The sequence below is a fragment of the Salarias fasciatus genome, unplaced genomic scaffold, assembly GCF_902148845.1.
Source record: "Salarias fasciatus unplaced genomic scaffold, fSalaFa1.1, whole genome shotgun sequence".
Taxonomy (NCBI): Eukaryota; Metazoa; Chordata; class Actinopteri; order Blenniiformes; family Blenniidae; genus Salarias; species Salarias fasciatus.
In genome coordinates, this window is record NW_021941405.1 from 30,001 (window position 1) to 49,489 (window position 19,489).

Here is a 19,489-nt window from a genome sequence, read left to right on the forward strand (position 1 = left end):
ACACACACACACACACACATACACACACACACACACACAGACACACCCCGCCGGGATGCAGGTGTCCATCGCGTGTAACGTGGGGGGCGGCGGGGGAGGGGGCGGGACCAGCGAGCACCAGCTGAAGGAGCGGCGGGCGGCGGCGGCTTCAAACACTACCTGTCAGTCAAAGGTGAGGGCGGAGCCTCTGAGCAGGACCACCCTGCCAGGCCACGCCCACATGAAGGAGGCCCTGGGTCGTCATGGCAACATGAAGTACAGGTGAGAGTGAGACACAGTGGAGGAGAGAGGACTGGCCCAGGGTCCTGGGTGTGTGTGTGTGTGTGTGTGTGTGTGTGTGTGTGTGTGTGTGTGTGTGTGTGTGTGTGTGTGTGTGTGTGTGTGTGTGTGTGTGTGTGTGTGTGTGTGTGTGTGTGTGTGTGTTGAGCTGCTCAGGTCTCTCAGTGTAAATACTGATGTGTGAAGATGTGAATCCTCACTGTGGAACTGATGGAGTCACTGGACTGAAGTACTGAGACAGCAGCATTAGCATTAGCATTAGCATTAGCATTAGCATTAGCCTGGTTCCACAGGAGCTGTGATTAGCATTAGCATATTGTTAGCATCTATGTCCAGGGGCTGTTTGCATGTTGGTAGTTGGTTGAGCATCCAGACCATAGAGCATCTTCCTCCTCTGACAGACTGTAGAATAGAACAGAAGACAATAGACTTTATTGTCGTTGCACGGGGGGGGGGACAACGAAATTTTCTGGGAGCTCATGTGAAGCTACATTTCACCTCGATTAAAATGTCAAGGACAGGAAGACTTTGGACAAAAAAACATAAGGGACAAAACAGAAAACAACACGGGCATTTGATGAAGACAGAAAAAAATACAGGGGCAAGTATAATTTGCATAAATGCAACCACAAGATGTAAGAATAATAAATAACAGTGTAACAGAGTGGTGATCATGCCGCATGAGGCACAAGCTCTTAAAGTGCGAGGAGATAGAGCATCTTCCTCCTCTGACGGACTATAGAGCATCTTCCTCCTCTGACAGACTATAGAGCATCTTCCTCCTCTAGAATCAGACCATAGAGCATCTTCCTCCTCTGACGGACTATAGAGCATCTTCCTCCTCTGACAGACTATAGAGCATCTTCCTCCTCTCGAATCAGACTATAGAGCATCTTCCTCCTCTAGAATCAGACTATAGAGCATCTTCCTCCTCTGACATCAGGCTATAGAGCATCTTCCTCCTCTGATAGACTATAGAGCGTCTTCCTCCTCTGACAGACTATAGAGCATCTTCCTCCTCTGACAGACTATAGAGCATCTTCCTCCTCTAACAGACTATAGAGCATCTTCCTCCTCTAACAGACTATAGAGCATCTTCCTCCTCTAGAATCAGACTATAGAGCATCTTCCTCCTCTGACAGACTATAGAGCATCTTCCTCCTCTGACAGACTATAGAGCATCTTCCTCCTCTGACAGACTATAGAGCATCTTCCTCCTCTGACAACAGACTATAGAGCATCTTCCTCCTCTAGAATCAGACTATAGAGCATCTTCCTCCTCTAGAATCAGACTATAGAGCATCTTCCTCCTCTGACAGACTATAGAGCATCTTCCTCCTCTGACAGACTATAGAGCATCTTCCTCCTCTGACAAACTATAGAGCATCTTCCTCCTCTGACATCAGACTATAGAGCATCTTCCTCCTCTGACAACAGACTATAGAGCATCTTCCTCCTCTGACATCAGACTATAGAGCATCTTCCTCCTCTGACAGACTATAGAGCATCTTCCTCCTCTGACAGACTATAGAGCATCTTCCTCCTCTGACAGACTATAGAGCATCTTCCTCCTCTAACAGACTATAGAGCATCTTCCTCCTCTAACAGACTATAGAGCATCTTCCTCCTCTGACAGACTATAGAGCATCTTCCTCCTCTGACAGACTATAGAGCATCTTCCTCCTCTGACAGACTATAGAGCATCTTCCTCCTCTGACAACAGACTATAGAGCATCTTCCTCCTCTAGAATCAGACTATAGAGCATCTTCCTCCTCTAGAATCAGACTATAGAGCATCTTCCTCCTCTGACAGACTATAGGGCATCTTCCTCCTCTGACAGACTATAGAGCATCTTCCTCCTCTGACAAACTATAGAGCATCTTCCTCCTCTGACATCAGACTATAGAGCATCTTCCTCCTCTGACAACAGACTATAGAGCATCTTCCTCCTCTGACATCAGACTATAGAGCATCTTCCTCCTCTAGAATCAGACTATAGAGCATCTTCCTCCTCTGACAGACTATAGAGCATCTTCCTCCTCTGACAGACTATAGAGCATCTTCCTCCTCTGACAAACTATAGAGCATCTTCCTCCTCTGACATCAGACTATAGAGCATCTTCCTCCTCTGACAACAGACTATAGAGCATCTTCCTCCTCTGACATCAGACTATAGAGCATCTTCCTCCTCTGACAGACTATAGAGCATCTTCCTCCTCTGACAGACTATAGAGCATCTTCCTCCTCTGACAGACTATAGAGCATCTTCCTCCTCTGACAGACTATAGAGCTTCTTCCTCCTCTAACAGACTATAGAGCATCTTCCTCCTCTAACAGACTATAGAGCTTCTTCCTCCTCTGACATCAGACCATAGAGCATCTTCCTCCCTCCTGATTGGACTGGGTCTGGTTCTGGTTCTGATTCAGACCTGGAGGCCATCAGAACACGCGTTTGTGTGTTTTATAGTGAGCTTGCCTGATTGGCTCACCGCTTACTGTGCGCACACACACACACACACACACACACACACACACACACACACACACACACACACACATACACACACACACACACACACTCCTCTTCATGGAGCAGTCCACCTCCACCCTCCACTGCACCGTCAAACTGACTCAGCACTTTGACCCCTGATGTGACAGGAAGTGGCTCTGGTCACGATGTGCTGACCCTTGGTGTGTGTGTGTGTGTGTGTGTGTGTGTGTGTGTGTGTGTGTGTGTGTCCTCTGAAACATCTGCAGTGTTCATCAGCAGCAACAATAAGAAGGTTCCTAATTGAAGGCAGTGTTAATCCCTGTGCTGCTCTCTGATTGGTTGGCTCTAACCTCTGTAATGCTCTCTGACTGGTTAGATCTAATCCCTGTGCTGCTCTCTGATTGGTTGGTTTTAACCTCTTTGCTGCTCTCTGATTGGTTGGTTTAAACCGCTGTGCTGCTCTCTGATTGGTTGGATCTAATCCCTGTGCTGAGTGCTGATTGGCTTATTCAATGCTGGAACATTGAGTCCCATCATGCACTGCTGCTGGATGCAAAAAGCAGGATGAGAGCTGATGGACTCAACTGACTGGTAGTTTTCAAATAGCAAGTTAACAATGCTAACACTGCTAAAGCTTTCCCCAGGCTAACATGAGTCTCCTCCTCAGAGCTAACGAGCTAGCATGATTCTCCTCAGAGCTAACAGGCTAGCATGATTCTCCTCAGAGCTAACAGGCTAGCATGATTCTTCTCAGAGCTAACAGGCTAGCATGATTCTTCTCAGAGCTAACGAGCTAGCATGATTCTCCTCAGAGCTAACAGGCTAGCATGATTCTTCTCAGAGCTAACAGGCTAGCATGATTCTTCTCAGAGCTAACAGGCTAGCATGATTCTTCTCAGAGCTAACGAGCTAGCATGATTCTCCTCAGAGCTAACAGGCTAGCATGATTCTTCTCAGAGCTAACAGGCTAGCATGATTCTCCTCAGAGCTAACAGGCTAACTTGGTTCTCCTCAGAGCTAACGAGCTAGCATGATTCTCCTCAGAGCTAACGAGCTAGCATGATTCTCCTCAGAGCTAACAGGCTAGCGTGATTCTCCTCAGAGCTAACAGGCTAACGTGATTCTCCTCAGAGCTAACGAGCTAGCATGATTCTCCTCAGAGCTAACAGGCTAACGTGATTCTCCTCAGAGCTAACAGGCAGAGGTAGGCAGAAAGTACTTTCCCATGCCATGTTTTCCATGTATCCAGTCAGTTCTCGAAGAGCTGGGCTGATCGTGATCACCTGGGCCCAGAACTGTTGGTTGCAGGTGATTCAAATCAGCTCAGCCCTTTGTTAACTGACTGGGCACAACAAAAACATGGCATGGGAAAGTACTTTATGTCCACCTCTGCTAACAGGCTAAAATGATTCTCCTCAGAGCTAACAGGCTAATGTGATTCTTCTCAGAGCTAACAGGCTAGCATGATTCTCCTCAGAGCTAACAGGCTAGCATGATTCTCCTCAGAGCTAACAGGCTAGCATGATTCTCCTCAGAGCTAACAGGCTAGCTGGAGTCTCTGCAGCAGGCCTGTTTCATGATTTATTTTTTGAATATTTCTGTTGAAGTCTGATTAAAAAGCAGCGTCTGGCTTTCATGGGTTAAATTTCATAGAATTCTTATTTATTGCGAGTTTTCTCAGGTTCAGGTTGTTTCTCTGGGAGTTTTTCTTTCATGAAATGAAGGAACCAACAGTTTGCCCACGTCTGCATGTTTCTAGTATTTATTGCTGTTGTTTATTTCTTTGCTCTCTTTCTATTGGCTCCAAGGAGGTGATTTATCATAATAAACACATTCTAGTCTAGTCTAGTCTGTTCTGTTGTAGTCTAGTCTCGTCTGTTCTAGTCTATCCATCCATCCATCTTCTACCGCTCATACGGTGCCGGGTCTCAGGGGCAGCAGTCTCAGCAGGGATGTCCAAACTTCCTGTCCCTAAACTTCCTGTCCCCAGACTCTTCCTCCAGGTTCTCTTAGAGGATCCCAAGGCGTTCCCAGGCCAACCCAGAGACATAGTCTCTCCCGAGTGTCCTGGGGCCTTACCTATAAAGCTTGCGGCGCACAAAACGAGCCCCAAACCTTGCGGTGCCGCCCCTCTGCGCCAAAGCAGGTACCTATATACATTTTGCGAAGGGAAAAAATGCGCGTGACTTTGCGGTCCTCACCGCCAACAAAATAGCTGCCGTACGGGACCGCACAATTCAGAAAAACTACGTGGAGACGACTAAGCAGAAGGAAACGGAATTGAAAAGCCTTTATTTGTCCCGCATGGGGAAACTGCAGGGCTGCAGCGGCAAGAAACGTAGAAAGAAAAGTAGAAAAATACAAAGCCCAACCATACAAGGAAAAGTTAAATATAGTTTGTATGCAAAATTAGATATAATTGCATAACAGGAATATACTGACCGACACAACTAATTATTTAAGTTGAATTAAATATAATGGAAATAAACTGGAAGACACATTTAATTAAATAATAGATAGAAGCCGACAGATATAAATCAAACTTAATTTACACCAAGATCCAAGACAGATATAACGAAATAAATAACAGACATAAGTTCGATATAATTTAAATATACATTTAAGACAGACAGTGAGTGGTGATGAGCACATGAGGGGAGACACTTTGAGGAAGTCATGTTCAGAGGCTTTGGAATGTTTCCATCCTGTTCCATCTCCTTTCTGCATCTTCTAAAATAAACACAAAATAAATAGTTCACAGGGAGCAATCAGACACATCACATATAAACATGTACAATGTCTTTGTCTCTGCACTTACAAATACCCACTGTCCCTTGTATGACAATTTTTCTCATGATACACACTTCAAATTGTTCACAATTAAATGGCAAATTGACACAAAAAATGTTTGCTATTTTGCCATGGCCATATCTGACGTCCGAACCCCGAATCATCCCGGGTTCACAGCCTCTATGCTGCAGCGCATTAAATCCTGTTGACTCCAGAGGCAAAACAATTTAGATAATGCCTGGACGCACAATCATATTGTGCAACCATTTCCACTACATTTTTATGTTAAGTTTTTTTTTTTTCCTTTTTTTTAAAAGGTGTTTCTGCAATGTTGAGACTCTATGAATTATGACAACTCACCTTCAAGTCGGACCACTTTTTTCACTTCAGCAGTAGTGGCCCGATGGCTCTGACCACGTTGTGGTCACCTGCTCCACTCTGTCCCTCCACTGCTGTGTCCTCCAGAGAGGACAGCAGCCCGGCTCTCCACCTCACCAATAACGGCAGCAGCATCACCTCAGCCCTCCACAGCAGCAGATCCACCGCCTGCATGCGGCGCGTCTCACCTGCCGGCCACACTTGTGTTCTGCAGCGAGACGCTGATCGCCTGGAAAAGGAAAAGCTGCGTTGTTTTCTGCTGAATGTGCGATTAAATTGTAAATGCCATGATTATGCACACTTTTGCTCATTTGGCTGATCATAAAGTGTTTTTCTATCGTTTTCGTTCGTTTCTTTATGTTTGGAATAAGATTTAAAATGTTGCTTTTTTTTTTATTTGAGTGCTTCAACACAACCCGCCCGAATGTCATTAAAATCTTCATTTTTCGACACTTCATCCGCCTGATCCGCGATTATCTGCAGGCTCCGCTGCGCCTCACCGTCTAATATACCCAAATTTCATTCACGAGTTCATTTGCATACCCATATATGGTGCCAAGGGGTGGAGTTGGGGCGGGATTGTGGGTGTGATCGGCCACCGACACGTTCTCCGCAGGATTTGAAACCGTGACTTGGAAATTGCGAACAGCTGTGCGGCGCACTTTTTTTTGGCTCCCGAATTTTTTTTGCGGACAGAAGTTTGCGTTGCGTTCCCACGCGCCATTATTGTCAGATTTTCCCGCAGGGTTTTATAGGTGAGGCCCCTGGTCTTCCCCAGGGTCTCCTCCCAGTGGGACGTGCCTGGAACACGTCCCCAGGGAGACGTCCAGGAGGTTCCATCCTAAAGAGGAGCTGAGCTCCTCAGCTGCTCCTCTCAATGTGGAGGAGTAGCGGCTCTACTCCCAGCTCCTCTCTGGTGATGTAGCTCCTCCCCCTGCTGACGTAGCTCCTCCCCCTGTCTCTAAGGGAGTCCAGCCCCCCTATGGAGGAAGCTTGTTTCAGCCGCTTGTATCCAGGATCTTGTCCTTTCGGTCATGACCCAAAGCTCAGGACCAGAGGTGAGGGGGGGACGTAGACTGACCGGTAAATCCAGAGCTTCTCCTTTCAGCTCCTTCTTCACCACAACGGACCGATACCACTGATCACTGCAGACGCTGCACCGATCCTCCTGTCAGTCTCTCCTCCACCCGCCCCCCCGCTGTGAACAAGACCCCAAGATACTGAAACTCCTCCACCTGGACCAGAGTCTCTCCACCGACCAGGAGAGGACAGACCACCTTCCTCCGGTCCAGGAGCAGGGCCTCGGATTTGGAGGTGCTGATCCTCATCCCTGTCGCTTCGCACTCGGCTGGAAACCGCCCCAGTGCATGATGGTCCGGGTTCCATGAAGCCAACAGGACAAGATCATCTGCAAAGAGCAGAGATGAAATCCTGTGGTCCCCGAACCGGACCCCCTCTGGCCCCTGGTCCCTGAACCGGACCCCCTCTGGCCCCTGGTCCCCGAACCGGACCCCCTCTGGCCCCTGGCTGCACCTAGAAATTCTGTCCTTAAAGGGGACGTTGATCAGTGGACGTCTTCTTTAAACCTGTAGACACTGTTAAACTGTCTGATACCAAAGTGAGACGACGCCACAGTGTCCAGTAATGAGGTTCATGTTTTTACCCACAAGCCCTGAAAACGTTCTTCCTGGCTGTGAAGGTTCTGGTTCTCTGAGGGTTTTCAAGCCGGACCGTCGTGACGTAGATGTGATCCGGCTTCCTTATATGGTCATGCTGAGACCCGGCCAGGTTCTCTGTGCCTGCTGTGTGTGTGTGTGTGTGTGTGTGTGTGTGTGTATGTGTGTGTGTGTGTGTGTGTGTGTGTGTGTGTGTGTGTGTGTGTGTGTGTGTTGGTGTTAGATCCAGAGAACATGGCTCCCAGAAAATATTTATTTGGACATCCTGGAAAGGCAGTTTTATTTGGCTTTCCTGAAGACGAATCTTCCAGGCAGCAGTGGGAATTATTTCTTTTTCGGGGTCAGAAGAAGACGAGTCCTCCAGTCTCTGTCCGCCAGCGGCGTTTTGCGCGGCGCTGTTTTGCTAATTTGGGCCAGTCTGAAGCTGGATTTGCCGTCAAGCTGCACTTGAACGCCGAGCCGTTCCCACGGTACACGGTGGTGTTGATGATCCCGCAGAGCAAGCGGTGAGTCAGAACTGCTCAGTGTCCTGCGTTTGTTTAGCTATAAAGTTATTTCAGATGGTGAGGCTGGACGCTCCACGGAGTCATCAGCTGATCGGGGAATAGCGCAAAAAAGTTAGAATCACCACCAACGTCCGAAATGAACAGCCGCCAGCGGCAGATGAGTTTTCTGTTTGGCGAGTAAGTAGCGGGTTATCTGCCACACGGGGTGAGAGGGTGAATGTGCACGTGGATGAGACTGGGATGGAGTCAACTGAACAGAGCGTTTTCAGAGGAAGGAGGAAAAGCGAGGAAGCGGCGCAGTAAAAGCTTCCAGTGCCGGTAGTCCTGTATCGGCCCTCCAGGGGGGGCTAGAGATTAGATACCAATGAGCAAAACCGGCCGATCCGCGTCCCTCTAAAGATTCTGAACAGAACCGGTGACGAAGTTCAGCCCTGCTGGAGTCCAGCATGAACCGGGACCAGGTCTGACTTACTGCCAGCAATGTGGACCTACTCCGGTCCTACAGAGACCGGACGGCCCTTAACAAGGGGCCCCGGACTCCGTATTCCTGGAGCACCCCCCACAAGACACCATGAGGGACGCGGTCCAACTCCTTCTCCAGGTCAATAGAACCCATGTGGACTGGTTGGGCGAACTCCCACGAACCCTCGAGCCCCTATGGAGGGTCTAGAGCTGGTCCAGGGTTCCAGGACCAGGACAAAAACCGCATTGTTCCTCCTGAATCCGAGGTTCGACTCTCGGTCGGATCCTCCTCTCCAGGACCCTGGACTAGACTTTCCCGGGGAGGCTGAGGAGTGTGATCCCCTATAGCTGGACCACATCCTCCGGTCCCCCTTTTTAAACAGGGATCACCACCCGGTCTGCCAGTCCAGAGGCTCCGTCCCCGACCGCCACGCCATGTTGCAGAGACGTGTCAACCAAGACAGTCCTGAACATCCAGAGACTTCAGGTCCTCAGGGAGAGTCTGGTCCCCCCGGTGCCTTGGACCGGGGAGCCGACCGACCACCTGGGTGGGCGAAGGACGAGTCTGTTCTCGTCTGTTCTAACTGGAGCCTCCTCAGAACGGTCTGGAGACCGTGTGGGCCGACAGAACTGAAGCTGGTTCTGGTTCCACAGGACCGCTGCCTCCTGTGGTTCCGTTAGAGAACCGAGGAACCTCCAGAACCCGGAGGAACCCGGCAGGAACCCGGAGGAACCCGGAGGAACCCGGAGGAACCCGGAGGAACCCGGCAGGAGCCAGGGTTCTCCTCAGAACTAACACCCACTCTGTCTTACAGGAACCTGGGCAAGTCTGGACTCCGAGTGTCCTGCCTGGGACTGGGTGAGACACACACACACACACACACACACACACACACACACACACACACACACACACACAGACTAACTGACTCTTCTCTTTACAGGAACGTGGGTAACGTTTGGATCTCAGATATCTGATGAGGTACTGTGTGTGTGTGTGTGTGTGTGTGTGTGTGTGTGTGTGTGTGTGTGTGTGTGTGTGTGTGTGTGTGATTTTAGCTGTGGCGTCATCAAAGCCTTCAGAACTTGATTTTAGTAACAGATAAAAATAGCATTTGATCCACTTATTATCTGTCCCTGTCCCTGTCCTCTCCCTGTCCCTGTCCTCTCCCTGTCCCTCTCCTTTCCCTGTCCTGGATGTCCTGCCTGTCCCTCCTGTCCCTGTCCCTCCTGTCCCTGTCCTGTCCTGTCTGTCCCCAGATGGCGGACAGTGTGATGACAGCAGCTTATGACAGTGGAGTCAATCTGTTTGACACAGCAGAGGTCTACGCTTCAGGGAGGTGAATGTCTCAATGTGTCTCCAACGTCTCATCCGTCTGTCCATCAATCCACCTGTCCCTCAATCCATCCATCTGTCCATCCATCCCTCAATCCATCCCTCAATCCATCCGTCTGTACATTCAAAATGCATTAATGAATTTGTTTCCTTTATGATTTTCCTTGACTATAGATCATATATAAATGTGTGTGTGTGTGTGTGTGTGTGTGTGTGTGTGTGTGTGTGTGTGTGTGTGTGTGTGTGTGTGTGTGTGTGTTTCAGAGCAGAGACGACTCTGGGAAACATCCTGAAGAAAAAAGGATGGAGGTGAAAACTTCAGAACGTCTGCTTCATCTGAGAGACACAGTCTGGTCTGACACTGACGTGTGTGTGTGTGTGTGTGTGTGTGTGTGTGTGTGTGTGTGTGTGTGTGTGTGTGTGTGTGTCCACAGGAGGTCCAGCTATGTGATCACCACCAAGCTGTACTGGGGAGGACAGTGAGTCTATGAGAGAAGATTCAAACCGTTCAGCCCGGATCAGACGGACAGACTGATGGTTGTTTGTTTGTTTGTTTGTTTGTTTGTTTGTTTGTTTGTTGCAGGGCAGAGACGGAGCGCGGACTGTCCCGAAAACACATCATTGAAGGTGAAAACAATGAAAATGAAAAAGTAATCCCGAAACAGTGAATTATTTTGGATTATTTCAGGTTCAAACAACTAACTCACCACCTGAAACCAGCTGACAAACAACTAACTCACCACCTGAAACCAGCTGACAAACAACTAACTCACCACCTGAAACCAGCTGACAAACAACTAACTCACCACCTGAAACCAGCTGACAAACAACTAACTCACCGCCTGAAACCAGCTGACAAACAACTAACTCACCACCTGACAAACAACTAACTCACCACCTGAAACCAGCTGACAAACAACTAACTCACCGCCTGAAACCAGCTGACAAACAACTAACTCACCACCTGACAAACAACTAACTCACCACCTGAAACCAGCTGACAAACAACTAACTCACCACCTGAAACCAGCTGACAAACAACTAACTCACCACCTGAAACCAGCTGACAAACAACTAACTCACCACCTGACAAACAACTAACTCACCACCTGAAACCAGCTGACAAACATCCAACTCACCACCTGAAACCAGCTGACAAACAACTAACTCACCGCCTGAAACCAGCTGACAAACAACTAACTCACCACCTGAAACCAGCTGACAAACAACTAACTCACCACCTGAATCCACTTGACAAACAAATAACTCACCACCTGAAACCAGCTGACAAACAACTAACTCGCCACCTGACAACTAACTCACCACCTGAAACCAGCTGACAAACAACTAACTCACCGCCTGAAACCAGCTGACAAACAACTAACTCACCACCTGAATCCACTTGACAAACAACTAACTCACCACCTGAAACCAGCTGACAAACAACTAACTCGCCACCTGACAAACAACTAACTCACCACCTGAAACCAGCTGACAAACAACTAACTCACCACCTGAATCCACTTGACAAACAAATAACTCACCACCTGAAACCAGCTGACAAACAACTAACTCACCACCTGACAAACAACTAACTCACCACCTGAAACCAGCTGACAAACAACTAACTCACCACCTGAAACCAGCTGACAAACAACTAACTCACCACCTGAAACCAGCTGACAAACAACTAACTCACCACCTGACAAACAACTAACTCACCACCTGAAACCAGCTGACAAACATCCAACTCACCACCTGAAACCAGCTGACAAACAACTAACTCACCGCCTGAAACCAGCTGACAAACAACTAACTCACCACCTGAAACCAGCTGACAAACAACTAACTCACCACCTGAATCCACTTGACAAACAAATAACTCACCACCTGAAACCAGCTGACAAACAACTAACTCGCCACCTGACAACTAACTCACCACCTGAAACCAGCTGACAAACAACTAACTCACCGCCTGAAACCAGCTGACAAACAACTAACTCACCACCTGAATCCACTTGACAAACAACTAACTCACCACCTGAAACCAGCTGACAAACAACTAACTCGCCACCTGACAAACAACTAACTCACCACCTGAAACCAGCTGACAAACAACTAACTCACCACCTGAATCCACTTGACAAACAAATAACTCACCACCTGAAACCAGCTGACAAACAACTAACTCGCCACCTGACAAACAACTAACTCACCACCTGAAACCAGCTGACAAACAACTAACTCACCACCTGAAACCAAATGACAAACAACTAGCTCACCACCTGAATCCACATGACAAACAACTAACTCACCACCTGAATCCACTTGACAAACAAATAACTCACCACCTGAAACCAGCTGACAAACAACTAACTCGCCACCTGACAACTAACTCACCACCTGAAACCAGCTGACAAACAACTAACTCACCGCCTGAAACCAGCTGACAAACAACTAACTCACCACCTGAATCCACTTGACAAACAACTAACTCACCACCTGAAACCAGCTGACAAACAACTAACTCGCCACCTGACAAACAACTACCTCACCACCTGAAACCAGCTGACAAACAACTAACTCACCACCTGAATCCACTTGACAAACAAATAACTCACCACCTGAAACCAGCTGACAAACAACTAACTCGCCACCTGACAAACAACTAACTCACCACCTGAAACCAGCTGACAAACAACTAACTCGCCACCTGAATCCACCTGACAAACAACTAACTCGCCACCTGACAAACAACTAACTCACCACCTGAAACCAGCTGACAAACAACTAACTCGCCACCTGAATCCAGCTGACAAACAACTAACTCACCACCTGAATCCACCTGACAAACAGCTAACTCACCACCTGAATCCAACTGACAAACAACTAACTCACCACCTGAATCCACCTGACAAACAACTAACTCACCACCTGACAAACAACTAACTCACCACCTGAATCCACCTGACAAACAACTAACTCACCACCTGAAACCAGCTGACAAACAACTAACTCACCACCTGACAAACAACTAACTCACCGCCTGAAACCAGCTGACAAACAACTAACTCACCACCCGAAACCAGATGACAGCTAACTCACCACCTAACCAACCAACTAACCAACCACAACACCAACCAACTAACCAGCCAGCCATGAGCAGCTCACCAGTCCACCAGCTGACTAACCCACCACCTGTTGCAGGTCTGCGAGGGTCTCTGTCCAGGTTACAGCTGGACTACGTGGACATCGTCTTCGCCAACAGGAGCGACATCAACGCTCCCATGGAGGGTCAGCACACACACACACACACACACACACACACACACACACACACACACACACTCACACAGGTTATGTGTGTAGTTGTGTAATGTGTGTGTTGTGTTGTTTCAGAAATTGTGCGAGCGATGACCTTCGTGATCGATCAGGGTTTGGCCATGTACTGGGGAACGTCCCGGTGGAACGTGGTGGAGATCATGGTGCGGCACGCACGCACACACACACACACACACACGCACGTCGTTCCACGTTTTGCTATCCTTGTGGGGACATTTGGGCCCAACAAGGATAGAAATACAAGAACGCTCACACGCACGCACGCACACACACACACACACACACACACACACACCACAGAACCTCTGGTTTGTTTATCAAGACGCTGAAAACAAACTTCTACTGTGAAGAACCCAGAACCTGGACCAGGTTTAGCCTGCTGCTGATGAGACAGGTTGGTTAGTGTGATGGGTTGGTTAATGTAATGGGTTGGTTAGCATGATGGGTTGGTTAGTGTGATGGGTTGGTTAGCGTGACAGGTTGGTTAGCCCAACGGGTTGGTTAGTGTGACTGGTAGTTAGTGTGACGGGTTGGTAAATGTGATGGGTTGGTTAGTGTGACTGGTTGGTTAGCTTGACAAGTTGGTTGATGTGATGGGTTGGTTAGTGTGACAGGTTGGTTAGCATGATGGGTTGCTTAGTGTGATGGGTTGGTTAATGTGATGGGTTGGTTAGCTTGACGGGTTGGTTAGTGTGACAGGTTGGTTAGCTTGATGGGTTGGTTAGTGTGACAGGTTGGTTAGCTTGACAGGTTGGTTAGTGTGACAGGTTGGTTAGCTTGATGGGTTGGTTAGTGTGACAGGTTGGTTAGCTTGACGGGTTGGTTAGTGTGACGGGTTGGTTGATGTGACGAGGCTCCCAGCAGAACCCATGCTGAGCCAGGCACTGCAGCAGGACCAGGCTGGAGAACCCGCTGGATGGTCAGGGTTCTGCAGGACCAGGCTGGAGAACCTGCTGGATGGTCAGGGTTCTGCAGGACCAGGCTGGAGAACCTGCTGGATGGTCAGGGTTCTGCAGGACCAGGCTGGAGAACCTGCTGGATGGTCAGGGTTCTGCAGGACCAGGCTGGAGAACCTGCTGGATGGTCAGGGTTCTGCAGGACCAGACTGGAGAACCTGCTGGATGGTCAGGGTTCTGCAGGACCAGGCTGGAGAACCTGCTGGATGGTCAGGGTTCTGCAGGACCAGACTGGAGAACCCGCTGTGACCCCGCTGTGTCCTGCAGGAGGCGTACTCCGTGGCCCGGCAGTTCAACCTGGTTCCTCCGGTGTGCGAACAGGCCGAGTACCACTACTTCCAGAGAGACAAGGTGGAGCTGCAGCTGCCAGAGCTCTACCACAAGATCGGTACCACACACACTCACACACACACACACACACACACACACACACACACACACACACACTCAGGGTGGCAGGCTCAACATGAGGTGTGCGGTCCCTGCAGGGGTCGGAGCCATGACCTGGTCTCCTCTGGCCGGCGGTCTGCTGACCGGGAAATACAACGAGGGCGTTCCCCAGAGCTCCAGGGCCGCCATGAAGGTACACACTCTGACACACACTCTGACACACACTCTGACACACACTCCGGAATACACACTCTGAACACACACTCTGAACACACACTCTGAACACACACTCTGAACACACTCTGAACACACACTGAACACACTCTGAACACACTCTGAACACACACTGAACACACACTCTGAACACACACTGAACACACTCTGAACACACTCTGAACACACTCTGAACACACTCTGAACACACACTCTGAACACACACTGAACACACTCTGAACACACACTGAACACACTCTGAACACACTCTGAACACACTCTGACACACACTCTGAACACACACTCTGAACACACACTGAACACACTCTGAACACACTCTGACACACACTCCGGAATACACACACTGAACACACTCTGAACACACTCTCTGAACACACACTGAACACACTCTGAACACACTCTGACACACACTCCGGAATACACACACTGAACACACTCTGAACACACACTGAACACACTCTGAACACACTCTGAACAAACTCTGAACACACTCTGAACACACTCTGAACACACACTCTGAACACACACTGAACACACTCTGAACACACTCTGAACACACTCTGAACACACTCTGAACACACTCTGAACACACACTCTGAACACACACTGAACACACTCTGAACACACACTGAACATACTCTGAACACACTCTGAACACACTCTGACACACACTCTGAACACACACTCTGAACACACACTGAACACACTCTGAACACACTCTGAACACACTCTGACACACACTCCGGAATACACACACTGAACAAACTCTGAACACACTCTCTGAACACACACTGAACACACTCTGAACACACTCTGAACACACTCTGAACACACTCTGACACACACTCCGGAATACACACACTGAACACACTCTGAACACACACTGAACACACTCTGAACACACTCTGAACACACACTGAACACACTCTGAACACACTCTGAACACACTCTGAACACACTCTGAACACACACTCTGAACACACACTGAACACACTCTGAACACACTCTGACACACACTCCGGAATAGACACTCTGAACACACTCTGAACACACTCTGAACACACACTCTGAACACACACTGAACACACTCTGAACACACTCTGAACACACTCTGACACACACTCCGGAATACACACACTGAACACACTCTGAACACACTCTGAACACACTCTGACACACACTCCGGAATAAACACACTGAACACACTCTGAACACACACTGAACACACTCTGAACACACTCTGAACACACACTCTGAACACACACTGAACACACTCTGAACACACTCTGACACACACTCCGGAATACACACTCTGAACACACTCTGAACACACTCTGAACACACACTCTGAACACACACTGAACACACTCTGAACACACTCTGAACACACTCTGAACACACACTGAACACACTCTGAACACACTCTGAACACACACTCTGAACACACACTCTGAACACACTCTGAACACACTCTGAACACACTCTGAACACACACTCTGAACACACACTCTGAACACACACTCTGAACACACTCTGCTCCTGCTCAGACCAGAGCTCCATGTTTCACTAAACACACAACTAACTGTCCATTGGGGACAGCTGTGTCCACCAGTGTGTCTCTCAGTCTCTAAGTGTCTCTCAGTGTCCCCGGTCTCTCGGTGTCTCAGGGTGTCCCCGGTCTCTCAGTGTCTCTCGGTGTCTCAGGGTGTCCCCGGTCTCTCAGTGTCTCTCGGTGTCTCAGGGTGTCCCTGGTCTCCCAGTGTCTCTCAGTGTCCCCGGTCTCTTGGTGTCTCAGGGTGTCCCCGATCTCTCAGTGTCTCTCAGTGTCCCCGGTCTCTTGGTGTCTCAGGGTGTCCCCGGTCTCTCAGTGTCTCTCAGTGTCCCCGGTCTCTTGGTGTCTCAGGGTGTCCCCGATCTCTCAGTGTCTCAGGATGTCCCCGGTCTCTTGGTGTCTCAGGGTGTCCCTGGTCTCTCAGTGTCTCTTGGTGTCTCAGGGTGTCCCTGGTCTCTCATTGTCTCTCGGTGTCTCAGGTGTCCCCGGTCTCTCGGTGTCTCTCAGTGTCCCTGGTCTCTCGGTGTCTCTCGGTGTCTCAGAGTGTCCCTGGTCTCTTGGTGTCTCAGGGTGTCCCCGGTCTCTCGGTGTCTCAGGGTGTATTGGTCTCTCAGTGTCTCTCAGTGTCTCAGGATGTCCCCAGTCTCTTGGTGTCTCTCAGTGTCTCAGAGTGTCCCTGGTCTCTCGGTGTCTCAGAGTGTCCCCGGTCTCTCGGTGTCTCAGAGTGTCCCCGGTCTCTCAGTGTCTCAGGGTGTCCCCGGTCTCGCGGTGTCTCAGAGTGTCCCCGGTCTCTCGGTGTCTCAGAGTGTCCCTGGTCTCTTGGTGTCTCTGTGTCTCTCAGTGTCTCTCTGTGTCTCTCAGTGTCTCTCGGTGTCTCTCGGTGTCTCAGTGTCTCTCGGTGTCTCAGTGTCTCTCGGTGTCTCTCGGTGTCTCAGTGTCTCTCGGTGTCTCAGTGTCTCTCGGTGTCTCTCGGTGTCTCAGCTGTCCCCTGTCCCCTGTCCTCAGGGCTACTCCTGGCTGCAGGAGCGTCTCTACAGCGATGAAGGGAAGAAGCAGCTCAGTAAGATCAAAGAGCTCCACCTGCTGGCGGGAAGGATGAACTGCACCGCAGCGCAGCTGGCCATAGGTACACACTCACTCACACACACACACACACACACACTCACACACACACACACACACACACACACACACACACACACACACACACACCCACACACACACACACACACCCACACACACACACAGTACAACACAGTACAACACACACACACATTACAACACACACACACACGCTCACAGTACAACACAGTACAACACACACACAGTACAACACAGTACAACACACACACACACACAGTACAACACACACACACACACACACACAGTACAACACACTCACAGTACAATACACACACACAGTACAACACACACACACACATTACAACACACACACACACACACAGTACAACACACACACACAGTACAATGCACACACACACAAACACACACAGTTACAATACACACACATACAGTACAATACACACACAGAGTACAATACACACACAAACACACAGCACAATACAGACACACACACATTACAACACACACACACACACACAGTACATCACACACACACACACACACACACACACAGTACAACACACTCACAGTACAATACACACACACAGTACAACACACACACACAGTACAACACACACACACACACAGCACAATGCACACACACACAAACACACACACAGTTACAATACACACACTTACAGTACAATAAACACACACTACAACACACACACACACAAACACACACATTACAATACACACACACAGTACAATACACACACAAACACACAGCACAATACACACACACACACAGCACAATAAACACACACACAAACACAAACACACACACACAGTACAATACACACACACAGTACAATACACACACTGACAGACAATACACAACAACAAGAACACGTGCAAACTGCTCACCTTTGTTAATGTCCGTGTGTGTGTGTGTGTGTGTGTGTGTGTGTGTGTGTGTGTGTGTGTGTGTGTGTGTGTGTGGGTGTCTGTGTGTGTGTGTGTGTGTGTGTGTCAGCCTGGTGTCTCCGCAGTGAGGGGGTCAGCTCGGTTCTTCTCGGGGTTTCAAACACGGAACAACTTCTGGAGAACCTGGGCTCCATCAGGGTAACCACACACACACACACACACACACACACACACACACGCACAGTCTCGTATTTCTATCCTTGTGGGGACCGTCCATTGACTCCCATTCATGTCTAGCCCCTAACCTACTTTTCTCAGTAACAACAACATGGTCAAGAAAACACTGTTTCTCCTACTTAGGACCGGAAAAAGGTCCCACAAGGCACGTCGTTCCACGTTTTGCTATCCTTGTGGGGACATTTGGCCCCGACAAGGATAGAAATACAAGAACACACACACACACACACACACACACACACACACACACACACACACACTCACAGTCCCTCCCTCCTCAGTCTCGGTCTCTGGCGCTGCTCCAGCCGGAGGCTCTGATTGGCTGCTCTCTCACCAGGTGCTGTCTCAGCTGACTCCGCCCCTCATCGCAGAGATGGACGCGTTGCTAGGCAACAAACCACGCACCGGCAAGAAAGAGGGGCGGAGCTGAGAGGCAGGGCTCGGGGCGTCGTCATGGAAACAGAAGACGGTTGAGGAGAAGAAGCGGATCGAACCCTTTACTGTGTGTACAACATCCCACTGTTCCTCACTTCCTGTTTCAGACGCCGGGACAGGAAGTGGAGTGTTTTACTGTGACAGCTCCTCTCACGTGCTTCCTGCTCCCTCCACAATAAGACTGTTGTTCTCCACACTTCCTGTTTCTGCCAACTTCAAAATAAAGTTTATTTAAAGGAAAAGAGCAGAGTGGTGGAGTGAAACACACAACTACACAACGCAACACACACCATGAGAACACAACTACACAACACAACACACACACCATGAGAACACAACTACACAACACACAGACCATGGGGACACAACTACACAACACAACACACACACACACACCATGACAACAGAACTACA

The 19,489-nt window shown here is 49.1% G+C and overlaps 1 protein-coding gene across 2 annotated transcripts in view; it reads left to right on the forward strand.

Annotated features, from left to right (window-relative positions):
- The window catches only part of LOC115385780 (voltage-gated potassium channel subunit beta-3-like), a 32,887-nt gene extending 13,814 nt beyond the window's left edge, over nucleotides 1–19,073 (forward strand). The window contains exons 1-14 of one of the 2 annotated variants that reach the window (XM_030087852.1): nucleotides 144–261; nucleotides 9,399–9,442; nucleotides 9,528–9,565; nucleotides 9,844–9,923; nucleotides 10,184–10,228; nucleotides 10,354–10,398; nucleotides 10,503–10,546; nucleotides 13,127–13,213; nucleotides 13,319–13,404; nucleotides 14,485–14,605; nucleotides 14,706–14,800; nucleotides 17,399–17,519; nucleotides 18,513–18,601; nucleotides 18,978–19,073. In XM_030087852.1, coding sequence (XP_029943712.1) covers nucleotides 221–261; nucleotides 9,399–9,442; nucleotides 9,528–9,565; nucleotides 9,844–9,923; nucleotides 10,184–10,228; nucleotides 10,354–10,398; nucleotides 10,503–10,546; nucleotides 13,127–13,213; nucleotides 13,319–13,404; nucleotides 14,485–14,605; nucleotides 14,706–14,800; nucleotides 17,399–17,519; nucleotides 18,513–18,601; nucleotides 18,978–19,070 — 1,029 coding nt within the window. In that variant the 5' untranslated portion in view covers nucleotides 144–220 and the 3' untranslated portion in view covers nucleotides 19,071–19,073. Of the gene's footprint in view, nucleotides 1–143; nucleotides 262–9,398; nucleotides 9,443–9,527; nucleotides 9,566–9,843; nucleotides 9,924–10,183; nucleotides 10,229–10,353; nucleotides 10,399–10,502; nucleotides 10,547–13,126; nucleotides 13,214–13,318; nucleotides 13,405–14,484; nucleotides 14,606–14,705; nucleotides 14,801–17,398; nucleotides 17,520–18,512; nucleotides 18,602–18,977 lie in introns of those variants that run through there. The other variant, XM_030087851.1, reaches the window with a different exon arrangement.
- Nucleotides 19,074–19,489: the final 416 nt, after the last annotated feature.